The sequence below is a fragment of the Macaca thibetana genome, chromosome 16, assembly GCF_024542745.1.
Source record: "Macaca thibetana thibetana isolate TM-01 chromosome 16, ASM2454274v1, whole genome shotgun sequence".
In the NCBI taxonomy this organism is placed as follows: Eukaryota; Metazoa; Chordata; class Mammalia; order Primates; family Cercopithecidae; genus Macaca; species Macaca thibetana.
In genome coordinates this window covers 77,311,136-77,324,443 of record NC_065593.1, presented here as the reverse complement: position 1 = coordinate 77,324,443, position 13,308 = coordinate 77,311,136, and the positions used below count along the sequence as shown (strand labels likewise).

At 37.7% G+C, this 13,308-nt stretch overlaps 1 protein-coding gene across 50 annotated transcripts in view; it reads left to right on the top strand.

Moving 5' to 3' along the window:
• LOC126939504 (uncharacterized) overlaps positions 1 to 13,308 on the top strand; it is a 557,395-nt gene that overhangs the window by 407,054 nt on the left and 137,033 nt on the right. For all 50 annotated transcript variants that reach the window (XM_050764859.1, XM_050764858.1, XM_050764860.1 and 47 more), the window contains 8 exons: positions 454 to 507; positions 7,424 to 7,528; positions 8,112 to 8,165; positions 9,701 to 9,805; positions 10,980 to 11,033; positions 11,511 to 11,615; positions 12,148 to 12,201; positions 12,678 to 12,782. In XM_050764859.1, coding sequence (XP_050620816.1) covers positions 454 to 507; positions 7,424 to 7,528; positions 8,112 to 8,165; positions 9,701 to 9,805; positions 10,980 to 11,033; positions 11,511 to 11,615; positions 12,148 to 12,201; positions 12,678 to 12,782 — 636 coding nt within the window. The remainder of the gene's footprint in view (positions 1 to 453; positions 508 to 7,423; positions 7,529 to 8,111; positions 8,166 to 9,700; positions 9,806 to 10,979; positions 11,034 to 11,510; positions 11,616 to 12,147; positions 12,202 to 12,677; positions 12,783 to 13,308) is intronic.

The window sequence follows — 13,308 nt, the reverse complement described above, 5'->3', positions numbered from 1 at the left end:
CCAGGGAGTCAGAAGCATGGAGAAAGGGCTGAGTAACAGTTGCATGTAGAAGTAGCCATGATCCTTTAGGTAGATAAATACACCAATATTATAGAATATATTTCTTTTAAATCTTGTAATAATAAAGTGGTCAAACATAGGGTTATTCCTGGATTCTAAAGTGGGACAGGCCAAGTGGAAAGGAAGTCAAAGCAATGCTTTCAAAATTTCCTAGAACCATTGTGTATAGAATTTTATATACTTTAATTTCTTCTTCTGTGCTATATAGTTATCATATTTGGAACTTCATTCTTCACTACCATGATCATCTGGGCATGAAAATGAATACATTTATAGAACAAATCAGGGCAAACTTCTGAATGTTAATGTTGTATTCTACAATGTAAGGTGTTAATAGCATATTTTCTGGGTCTGAGTCATTATGGCTGGTCTCATTTGTACCTTATCTTACAGATGAAAAGAAGGTTAAACTGAATAAGGTCATGGAAAATGTAGAGTCATTTACAGGTGAGTGAAAAATTATAGGTAGGCCGGGCACAGTGGCTCACGCCTATAATTCCAGCACTTTGGGAGGCTGAGGCAGATGGATCACTGGAGCTCAGGAGTTCGAGACCAGCCTGGCCAATGTGGTGAAACCCCGTCTCTACTAAATATATAAAAAATTAGCTGGGACTGGTGGTGCGTGCCTGTAATCCCAGCTACTTAGGAGAGTGAGGTGGGAGAATCGCTGGAACCCGGGGGTCAGAGGTTACAGTGAGCCAAGATCTCACCACTGCACTCCAGCCTGGATGACAGAGCTAGACTCCATCTCAAAAAAAAAAAAAAAGTTAAGGGAAAATTGTTGTAAATAGCTATATTCTTTTTTTTTTTTTTTAATTATACTTTAAGTTCTAGGGTACATGTGGATAACATGCAGGTTTGTTACATATGTATACTTGTGCCATGTTGGCGTGCTGCACCCATCAACTCGTCAGCACCCATCAACTCATCATTTACATCAGGTATAACTCCCAATGCAATCCCTCCCCCCTCCCCCCTCCCCATAATAGGCTCCGGTGTATGATGTTCCCCTTCCCGAGTCCAAGTGATCTCATTGTTCAGTTCCCACCTATGAGTGAGAACATGCAGTGTTTGTTTTTCTGTTCTTGCGATAGTTTGCTGAGAATGATGGTTTCCAGCTGCATCCATGTCCCTACAAAGGACACAAACTCATCCTTTTTTATGGCTGCATAGTATTCCATGGTGTATATGTGCCACATTTTCTTAATCCAATCTGTCACTGATGGACATTTGGGTTGATTCCAAGTCTTTGCTATTGTGAATAGTGCTGCAATAAACATACGTGTGCATGTGTCTTTATAGCAGCATGATTTATAATCCTTTGGGTATATACCCAGTAATGGGATGGCTGGGTCATATGGTACTTCTAGTTCTAGATCCTTGAGGAATCGCCATACTGTTTTCCATAATGGTTGAACTAGTTTACAATCCCACCAACAGTGTAAAAGTGTTCCTATTTCTCTACATCCTCTCCAGCACCTGTTGTTTCCTGACTTTTTAATGATTGCCATTCTAACTGGTGTGAGATGGTATCTCATTGTGGTTTTGATTTGCATTTCTCTGATGGCCAGTGATGATGAGCATTTTTTCATGTGTCTGTTGGCTGCATAAATGTCTTCTTTTGAGAAGTGTCTGTTCATATCCTTTGCCCACTTTTCGATGGGGTTGTTTGTTTTTTTCTTGTAAATTTGTTTGAGTTCTTTGTAGGTTCTGGATATTAGCCCTTTGTCAGATGGGTAGATTGCAAAAATTTTCTCCCAATCTGTAGGTTGCCTGTTCACTCTGATGGTAGTTTCTTTTGCTGTGCAGAAGCTCTTTAGTTTAATGAGATCCCATTTGTCAATTTTGGCTTTTGTTGCCATTGCTTTTGGTGTTGTAGACATGAAGTCCTTGCCCATGCCTATGTTCTGAATGGTATTACCTAGATTTTCTTCTAGGGTTTTTATGGTATTAGGTCTAACATTTAAGTCTCTGATCCATCTTGAATTAATTTTCGTATAAGGAGTAAGGAAAGGATCCAGTTTCAGCTTTCTACTTATGGCTAGCCAATTTTCCCAGCACCATTTATTAAATAGGGAATCCTTTCCCCATTTCTTTTTTTCTCAGGTTTGTCAAAGATCAGATGGCTGTAGATGTGTGGTATTATTTCTGGGGACTCTGTTCTGTCTTATTGGTCTATATCTCTGTTTTGGTACCAGTACCATGCTGTTTTGGTTACTGTAGCCTTGTAGTATAGTTTGAAGTCAGGTAGTGTGATGCCTCCAGCTTTGTTCTTTTGACTTAGGATTGTCTTGGCAATGCAGGCTCTTTTTATGAACTTTAAAGCAGTTTTTTCCAATTCTGTGAAGAAACTCATTGGTAGCTTGATGGGGATGGCATTGAATCTATAAATTAACTTGGGCAGTATGGCCATTTTCACGATATTGATTCTTCCTATCCATGAGCATGGTATGTTCTTCCTATCCATGAGCATGGGGTTTTCTAAATATACAATCATGTCATCTGCAAACAGGTACAATTTAACTTCTTATTTTCCTAACTGAATACCCTTGATTTCTTTCTCTTGCCTGATTGCCCTAGCCAGAACTTCCAACACTATGTTGAATAGGAGTGGTGAAAGAGGGCATCCCTGTCTTGTGCCAGTTTTCAAAGGGAATTTTTCCAGTTTTTGCCCATTCAGTATGATATTGGCTGTGGGTTTGTCATAAATAGCACTTATTATTTTGAGATACATTCCATCAATACCGAATTTATTCAGCGTTTTTAGCATGAAGGGCTGTTGAATTTTGTCAAAGGCCTTTTCTGCATCTATTTAGATAATCATGTGGTTTTTGTCTTTGGTTCTGTTTATATGCTGGATTACGTTTATTGATTTGCATATGTTGAACCAGCCTTGCATCCCAGGGATGAAGCCCACTTGATCATGGTGGATAAGCTTTTTGATGTGCTGCTGGATTCAGTTTGCCAGTATTTTATTGAGGATTTTTGCATCGATGTTCATCAGGGATATTGGTCTAAAATTCCGTTTTTTTGTTGTGTCTCTACCAGGCTTTGGTATCAAGATGATGTTGGCCTCATAAAATGAGTTAGGGAGGATTCCCTTTTTTTCTATTGATTGGAATAGTTTCAGAAGGAATGGTACCAGCTCCTCCTTGTACCTCTGGTAAAATTCAGCTGTGAATCCATCTGGTCCTGGACTTTTTTTCTTTGGTAGGCTATTAATTATTGCCTCAATTTCAGAGCCTGCTATTGGTCTATTCAGGAATTGCGCTTCTTCCTGGTTAAGTCTTGGGAGAGTGTAAGTGTCCAGGAAATTATCCATTTCTTCTAGATTTTCTAGTTTATTTGCATAGAGGTGTTTATAGTATTCTCTGATGGTAGTTTGTATTTCTGTGGGATCGGTGGTGATATCCCCTTTATCATGTGTTACTGCGTCTAGTTGGTTCTTCTCTCTTTTCTTCTTTATTAGTCTTGCTAGTGGTCTATCAATTTTGTTGATCTTTTCAAAAAACCAACTCCTGGATTCATTGATTTTTTTAAGGGTTTTTTGTGTCTCTATCTCCTTCAGTTCTGCTCTGATCTTAGTTATTTCTTGCCTTCTGCTAGCTTTTGAATGTGTTTGTTCTTGCTTCTCTAGTTCTTTCAATTGTGATGTTAGAGTGTCAATTTTAGATCTTTCCAGCTTTCTCTTGTGGGCATTTAGTGCTATAAATTTCCCTCTACACACTGCTTTAAATGTGTCCCAGAGATTCTGGTATGTTGTATCTTTGTTCTCATTGGTTTCAAAGAACATCTTTATTTCTGCCTTCATTTGGTTATGTACCCAGTAGTCATTCAGGAGCAGGTTATTCAGTTTCCATGTAGTTGAGCGGTTTTGATTGAGTTTCTTAGTCCTGAGTTCTAGTTTGATTGCACTGTGGTCTGAGAGACAGTTTGTTATAATTTCTGTTCTTGTACATTTGCTGAGGAGTGCTTTACTTCCAATTCTGTGGTCAATTTTGGAATAAGTGTGATGTGGTGCTGAGTAGAATATATATTCTGTTGATTTGGGGTGGAGAGTTCTGTAGATGTCTATTAGGTCTGCTTGCTACAGAGATGAGTTCAATTCCTGGATATCCTTGTTAATTTTCTGTCTCGTTGATCTGTCTAATGTTGACAGTGGGGTGTTGAAGTCTCCCATTATTATTGTATGGGAGTCTAAGTCTCTTTGTAAGTCTTTAAGGACTTGCTTTATGCATCTGGGTGCTCCTGTATTGGGTGCATATATATTTAGGATAGTTAGCTCTTCCTGTTGAATTGGTCCCTTTACCATTATGTAATGGCCTTCTTTGTCTCTTTTGATCTTTGATGGTTTAAAGTCTATTTTATTAGAGACTAGTATTGCAACCCCTGCTTTTTTTTGTTCTCCATTTGCTTGGTAGATCTTCCTCCATCCCTTTATTTTGAGTCTATGTGTGTCTCTGCATGTGAGATGGGTCTCCTGAATACAGCAAACTGATGGGTCTTGACTCTTTATCCAGTTTGCCAGTCTGTGTCTTTTAATTGGAGCGTTTAGTCCATTTACATTTAAGGTTAATATTGTTATGTGTGAACTTGATCCTGCCATTATGATATTAACTGGTTATTTTGCTCGTTAGTTGATGCTGTTTCTTCCTAGCCTCGATGGTCTTTACATTTTGGCATGTTTTTGCAATGGCTGGTATCGGTTGTTCCTTTCCATGTTTAGTGCTTCCTTCAGGGTCTCTTGTAAGGCAGGCCTGGTGGTGACAAAATCTCTAAGCATTTGCTTATCTGTAAAGGATTTTATTTCTCCTTCACTTACGAAACTTAGTTTGGCTGGATATGAAATTCTGGGTTTAAAATTCTTTTCTTTAAGAATGTTGAATATTGGCCCCCACTGTCTTCTGGCTTGTAGAGTTTCTGCCGAGAGATCTGCTGTTAGTCTGATGGGCTTCCCTTTGTGGGTAACCCGACCTTTCTCTCTGGCTGCCCTTAAGATTTTTTCCTTCATTTCAACTTTGGTGAATCTGACAATTATGTGTCTTGGAGTTGCTCTTCTTGAGGAGTATCTTTGTGGTGTTCTCTGTATTTCCTGAATTTGAATGTTGGCCTGCCCTACTAGGTTGGGGAAGTTCTCCTGGATGATATCCTGAAGAGTGTTTTCCAATTTGGTTCCATTTTCCCCCTCACTTTCAGGCACCCCAATCAGACGTAGATTTGGTCTTTTTACATAATCTCATACTTCTTGCAGGCTTTGTTCATTTCTTTTTCTTCTTTTTTCTTTAGGTTTCTCTTCTCGGTTCATTTCACTCATTTGATCCTTAATCGCTGATACTCTTTCTTCCAGTTGATCAAGTCGGTTACTGAAGCTTGTGCATTTGTCACGTATTTCTCGTGTCATGGTTTTCATCTCTGTGCATTCATTTATGGCCTTCTCTGCATTAATTATTCTAGTTATCAATTCTTCCACTCTTTTTTCAAGATTTTTAGTTTCTTTGCACTGGGTATGTAATTCCTCCTTTAGCTCTGAGAAGTTTGATGGACTGAAGCCTTCTTCTCTCATCTCATCAAAGTCATTCTCCGTCCATCTTTGATCCGTTGCTGGCAATGAGCTGCGTTCCTTTGCAGGGGGCAATGCGCTCTTATTTTTTGAATTTCCAGCTTTTCTGCCCTGCTTTTTCCCCGTCTTTGTGGTTTTATCTGCCTCTGGTCTTTGATGATGGTGACGTACTGATGGGGTTTTGGTGTGGGTGTCCTTCCTGTTTGTTAGTTTTCCTTCTAACAGTCAGGACCCTCAGCTGTAGGTCTGGTGGAGATTGCTTGAGGTCCACTCCAGACCCTGTTTTCCTGGGTATCAGCAGCAGAGGCTGCAGAAGATAGAATATTGCTGAACAGCGAGTATACCTGTCTGATTCTTGCTTTGGAAGCTTCCTCTCAGGGGTGTACTCCACCGTGTAAGGTGTGGGGTGTTGGTCTGCCCCTAGTGGGGGATGTCTCCCAGTTAGGCTACTCAGGGGTCAGGGACCCACTTGAGCAGGCAGTCTGTCCCTTCTCAGATCTCAACCTCCGTTTTGGGAGATCCACTGCTCTCTTCAAAGCTGTCAGACAGAGTCGTTTGCGTCTGCAGAGGTTTCAGCTGCTTTTTGTTGTTGTTGTTGTTGTTGTTGTTTAGCTGTGCCCTGTCCCCAGAGGTGGAGTCTACAGAGACAGGCAGGACTCCTTGAGCTGCTGTGAGCTCCACCCAGTTCGAGCTTCCTAGCCGCTTTGTTTATCTACTTAAGCCTCAGCAATGGCGGGCACCCCTCCCCCAGCCTCGCTGCTGCCTTGCTGCGAGATCACAGACTGCTGTGCCAGCAATGAGGGAGGCTCGGTGGGCGTGGGACCCTCCCGGCCAGGTGTGGGATATAGTCTCCTGGTGTGCCCGTTTGCTAAGATCCTTGGTAGAGCGCAGTATTGGGGTGGGAGTTACCCGATTTTCCAGGTGTTGTGGGTCTCAGTTCCCCTGGCTAGGAAAAGGGATTCCCTTCCCCCCTTGCGCTTCCCAGGTGAGGCGATGCCTCGCCCTGCTTCAGCTCTCACTGGTCGGGCTGCAGCAGCTGAGCAGCACTGATTGTCAGGCACTCCCTAGTGAGATAAACCCAGTACCTCAGTTGAAAATGCAGAAATCACCTGTCTTCTGTGTCACTGGCGCTGGGAGTTGGAGACTGGAGCTGTTCCTATTCGGCCATCTTGCTCCACCCAATAGCTATATTCTAATACTTTTTCTGTTATACCTTTAAATACTCTATTTCCATCATACTGACATTGACTTGTTAGTCCTTTTAGTATATTATGGTATCTTTTATCCAATAACCCAGGATAGTTTTTGATTATATACTTTTTGAGCAAAACTACCAAATTATAAAGTCTTGGTAAAATACCTTATATCTTCTGCATTTTTTCCAATAATGAACATCATTTTTCCATTGTTTAAACAGATAGAAATCTAGATTACCATATAATTGGTGAAATAAAACATTGTCATAATTCTTTTTAGGAATAATTCATCTTATCACATAGGCAAATATGGATGCTACCTATCTTCAAAGAATTATTTACATCGTCATTTATACAGTAGTCATAGATATATACCTTTATACAAGCCCCATTTCAGAGTGTTGATTTATCCTGTTATTATTAGAACGTTCAAAAGGTATTTTATTCTCTAGAATTTTGAGATTGAGTTATATTTCTGACATCCCCTTAGAATTTTGACTCAGCATTTTGACTATTTAAGCCTGCAATTAAACTTAGATGGCATTCATAGTTTAAAATCATTTGTCACTCACTCAGATTTTTCATCATCTTTTCCATCTTTTCAAAGGAACCAAGATTAATACTAATGAAGTAGATGATATTTTGAAAAACATAGGGATAGAACTCACACCTAAGGAACGCTGGAAGCTGCTAAAAACTCTGCCAGTTACTTGTGAGCATTTCTGATACAGTTTGACCTTTGGGGGAACTTAGTTTAGGTGATGGTATTGGGGGAGGTGAGAATCATTAAACATTTATTCCACCTATATTTATATTCAACATATTTACTGAGTACTTCTTAGATAATGAGATTAAAGACAAAAGTCCTTGCTCTCATGAAGACTATTATGGTGATGGAGCTTACTTATTGGGACTGAGCTTGAAAACTTTGTAAATGAATAAGGAGTTTTTAATTTATTAAACATTTTTAATTTAGTTTATTACCTTGGGAATGTCTGGAAGTCCTAAAGCATAAAGAAAAGGGAGAAAAAAGAGAAGTCATATAATAATAGCAGGATAAAAAGAGTCAAGGCAGAGAGATAGTTTCAGCATAGTAAGATGGATACGTTTAGAACTTTACTCCTTCACTTTATGCTTAAAGCCAAGGAAGAGAAGGATGTGTGGATGCGAAACTGGTTAAATCTATAAGGCAAATCATGTAAGATTGTTGTCTTTATGAAATAATAGTCTATATATTCTTGTTATGAATTGCTGTATCACTTTCTCTATGACATCAATTATGCCTTGTCTTATAGCTGATGGAAAAGTGTGTCGCAATCTGTTACTAGATCGTTTAAAGACTTTCCAAGGTGAGTAATATGTGTAATAAGAAGTTAAGTAAAATTGAAATCTTAAGCTTTATATTTCCTTTTCTAAAGTCCCTTTACAAAGGATAAAAACAGATACTTCTCAAAAGAAGACATACATGTAGCTGGCAAACATATGAAAAAATGCTCAACATCACTAATCATTAAAGAAATGTAAGTCAAAACCACAATAAGATACCATCTCACACCAGTCAGAATGGCTTTTCTTAAAAAGACAAAAAATAACAGATGTTGATGAGGCTGTGGAGAAAAGGGAACAAATGTAATTAGTTCAGCCACTGTGGAGAGCAGTTTGGAGATTTCTCAGAGAATTGGGGGTTAAACTACCATTTGACCCAGAAATCCCACTACTGGGTATATACCCAAAGGAAAATAAGTCATTCTACCAAAAAGACACATACACTTGTAAGTTCATCACAGCATATTTGCAATACCAAAGACATGGAATCAACCTAGATACCTATCAGTAGTAGACTAGATAAAGAAAATGTGGTATATATACACCATGAAATACTATGCATCCATAAAAAAGAACAAAATCCTGCCCTTTGCAGCAACATGGGTGTAGCTGGAAGCTATTATTCTAAGCAAATTAACACAGGGACAGAAAACAAAATACTGCATATTATCGCTTATAAGTGGGAGCTGACCATTGACTATACCTGGACATAAAGATGAGAACAATAGACACTGGGCACTGGGGACTATTAGGAAGGGTAGAGGAGGTAGGCCAGGAGGGGTCAAGGGTTGAAAAGCTGTCTGTTGGGTACTATGCACACTACCTAGATGATGGGATCATTTATACAACAAACCTCAGCAACACACAATTTACCGATGTAAGAAAGCAGCAAATGTACCCCTGAACCTAAAATAAAAGTTGAAAAAAATTTTTTTTAATTGAAAATCCTTCTAATTACTTAATGATAGCAATAGCTAATTTCTAATGAGTGGTGTACCAGGCACTATTCCAAATACTTTACATATATTTATTTAATTCTCACAGAAATACTATGAGGTAGGTACTTTTATTATCACCATTTCACAGATGAGAGGTGTTGATTCACTGTGCTATATTTAACAGTTAGTTTACTAAAGTTTTTCTTTCCTTTTATGACTTATAGCTTAAGCTCAGATAAATACTAAATTTGTACAGACAATTTACTGTTATAATGGTAGGTTTCAAATTCAGTGGCTGCTATTACGGCTGTTGTTTCTAACATATTTCTCCACAATGAGTAATAGCTGAAGAATGAATAATAAACCTTATTCATTCTCTTTGTTTCAAATGTCTACTTAAAATGTTAGCAGGGTATCATGCAACAAGTATAAGGAGCTGTTCTTTTTCCTCATATCCATACCGAATCTCCTGCCACCTTGGTTTTGTGTTCTTTCTGAACATCTGCATTGTGACTTTGCTTTTCTCCCTCTCACTGGAGTTTAGGGCATATACCTAAGTAGAATTTTTAAGGTTAAGGTATTATTTCACATTTTTCTTATTTCACATATTTTTTCTTAAGGAGGGAAGGTCTTTGAAAATAAACTAGAAACCATTCTGGAAAACATGAACTACAAACTTGAAAATGAAGAAATGAAAGATCTACGGAACCATTTGAAAATTGATGGTATTTCATTTACCATTTATCACTTTCTTTCTGAAGAACCTTTAAAATCCTCTCGTAAAACCTCTGAGAGTTTGCTTATTCAATTTCACTTAGAAAGTAAGGAGGCCAGAGCTGGGCACAGTGGATCACGCCTGTGATCCCAGCACTTTGGGAGGCCGAGGCAGGCGGATCACCTGAGGTCAGAAGTTCAAGACCAACTGAGCCAACATGGTGAAACCCCGTCTCTACTAAAAATACAAAAATTAGCCGGATATAGTGGACCAGGCCTATAATCCCAGCTACTTGGGAGACTGAGGCAGGAGAATCACTTGAACCCAGAAGGCAGAGGTCACAGTGAGCCCAGATTGTGCCACTGCAGTCCAGCATGGGCGATAGAGTGAGACTCCGTCTCAAAAATAAAGAAAGTAAGAAGGCCAGGCACAGTAGCTCACACCTATAATCCCAACACTTTGGGAAGCCAAGGCAGGAGGATTGCTTGAGCCCAGAAGTTTGAGGTTGCAGTGAGCTACGACTGTACCATTGCACTCCAGACTGGGTAACAGAGCAAGAGTCTGTCTCTTAAAAAAAGAAAAAGAAAATAAATAGTAAGAAGTACTTGTAGAGTTACAGTCCTCAAGGATAAAAATATGACTTCTGGTTATTAATCTCAATGTTGTCAGAGAACCAATAAGGACACTGGTAGATTTAGATTTAACTAGAAAAACAAACACTTCAGAAGAAAACAATGGAAGATATTGAAATAAATGTTACAAAAGGTCGGAGACTGACAAAACTAAGTGAGAAGGTAAAAAAGGTTTGGAATTGTTCAGGAAAAAAAAAAGTATTGTACAAATAGAGGTGATCATGTTTTTATTTAACAAATATGAGATGAATGTCAGAGTGGAGTTGAAATAGAGGGTAAGCAATTTCTGACTTGAGACCATTCATCTGGCATTGGACAGATATCTTTTAGGTCAAAATGACAGTTTAGGAGAAGAATTTAAGATCCAATTTAGCATTTAAAACATGGTCTTTTGAATTCTATGAGGTAGTTGAGTACAAGAAAAACACTCAAAAATTAACAAATGCTCTCTCTGAAAGCAATGTTAACTTAGAAAATTTTAAGAAAAAAAGTGATCTCATTCCTAATAGCAATAAAAAAATTATTTTACCTGATTTATGCTTTGTATTTCAGACAATGGAAAGATTTTATTAAATTCTGTGATCCGTGCAGCCAATTTATTTTCTGGTGAGTGAGAAATGCTAACAAAAAGATATAAAATCAAGATCCCTTATTATACATAAAACTATTTTAATATATTTATTTATGGAATGCCTCAGTATTATATAAATGATACACAAGCCTTATTTCACCAAAGTATTGATGACATGCTTCTTTTTAAGAATACTGGTGAGTTTTTTTATTGCCTACTTTTTTAGGAGTAGCTTTTCTTTTTAAAAGAAGTCTATTTTATTATAAGTATCCGGCTTGTTTCCATTGTTTTCAGAGCATGAATAAAAGCATTCTTTTGACCAGGCTTAAAGGAAATATTCTATTTTTAGCTCCTTCTTATGATGCTCTGCAGTCAGATAATCCACATTGTGTTCTTGTTCTTCTGCAATTACATCTCTTGCAAGTTGAGATATTACTGTTTTATTATAATTGTCTAAATTTAGAATCATTGTATGTGAAAATATTCACTTATGTTTCCCATCTTTTTCCAAGGTGATAAGATAAATGCCAGTGACATACAACTTTATCTAGGAAATGTAGGTATTGAATTTACAAATAAAGAAAACCAGGATCTACTGGACATAGTGCCATTGGATGGTAAGCATTTCAGACCTTGCATTCAATTTCAGAGAATCTTGAATTTATGAGTTGTACACATAAAATTCTAGAAGTATGACTGTTTAAAGTCCTATTAAAAATTAAGAGAAAATCAAGCATAGGAAGAGCCAATTCTAATATAAAATGTACTGTCTTTACCATTTATATCTTAATTTGGGAGGTAATGTCTTCTTTGGGGTATTGCTATTATGGGATAAACAATTTTAAATGTGAGACTCAGCATTTATAACAAGACTAAAGCTAAAGATAGGAAAAGATAATAAAAGAATTGTGGAAAGGAAGAAAGATGCACCTCTAAAAAAAAGAAAAGAAAAAATCTATTTCAACATGTTAGAGTTCCACTAATAGTACACCAAATACCAGAATATAGTTAACCTTGAGAAACTTATTAATTTCTTTACTTCCTTCTTTGGATTATTATTAAGATAAATTTATTAAAATTTACTAATAAGCATTAATGTCTTTCTGAATTTCCACTTCCTTGTGAATTAAATTGAGACTTATTTTACAGATAATAAAAGGGTATATAAAGATAGGCTGATGGATGGAGTGAAGACTTACAGAGGTGAGTAAAAATCATGCTAGAAAAGATAAAACTGAGTTCTTCAAGCTTTTGTGTTTACTTTCTTAAAACCTATCTTATTTCCCACTGATTAGATTACTAATTATGTTAATATATTCTTCAAATTATGAACTGGCATTGTTACTCGTACACAATCACATTTGGGGTAATAGCTTTCACTATTTTGTCACTGTAGCAAATTTCAAATCTTACTGGTAAGAAATCTTTGGATTGTTGTCTCTTTGCTGTAATTCATCAGTCTTGCTTGCTCTTTTTCCTCCTACAAATTGCTGTAGCAGTGTTTTCTCGAACACTGATGGGGAAAACTTTTCTGTTCCTGCTCCACAACTGATTCTTTTGTTCACTTCAAAGGTTTTATGATGCTTCCTGTCTGTGTTGATTGACTAAAATAAGCAAGCATTTTTCTGTCTTTAGCATAAATACAAATTTTTCTTATTCTTATCCCCTTCTTTTTTAAGGAGGAAAGGTTAATGTCAATAAAATAGATGATGCTCTTGAAAACATGAGAATCCCACTTGAGGAAGAAGAAATTGAGAAACTGTGTGAAGACTTACCTCTTGATGGTGAGCATTTCACAAATAGAGGGCCTTGTAAGAAAAAGTTTGTTTTTCTGTGAGAACATCTCAAGTATACTTATTAATTTCATGCAAAAAGTCAGAAACATATAGAGCATATAGAGACCCAATCCTAAAGAGTGGAGAAATACTGTCCATTATTATTAACATGAGATAAAATATGAATAATTGGGCCTGGTACAGTGCCTCACACCTGTTATCCCAGCACTTTGGGAGGCGGAGGTGGGCAGATTTCTTGAGCCCAGGAGCTCAAGACCAGCCTGGGCAACATGGCAAAATGCCATCTCTACCAAAAAATATACTACAAAAATAATAATAATAATAATAGCCAGGTGTGGTGGTGGATGCATTTGTCTCAGCTACTAGTGGAGCTGAGGTGGGAGGATCACCTGAGCCTGAGGAGGTCAAGGCTGCAGTGACCCATGATGGTGCCACTGCGCTCCAGCCTGGATGACTCTTTGAGACTGAGTGAGACCCTCTCTCAAATATAAATGTAAATATTTATATATGTACA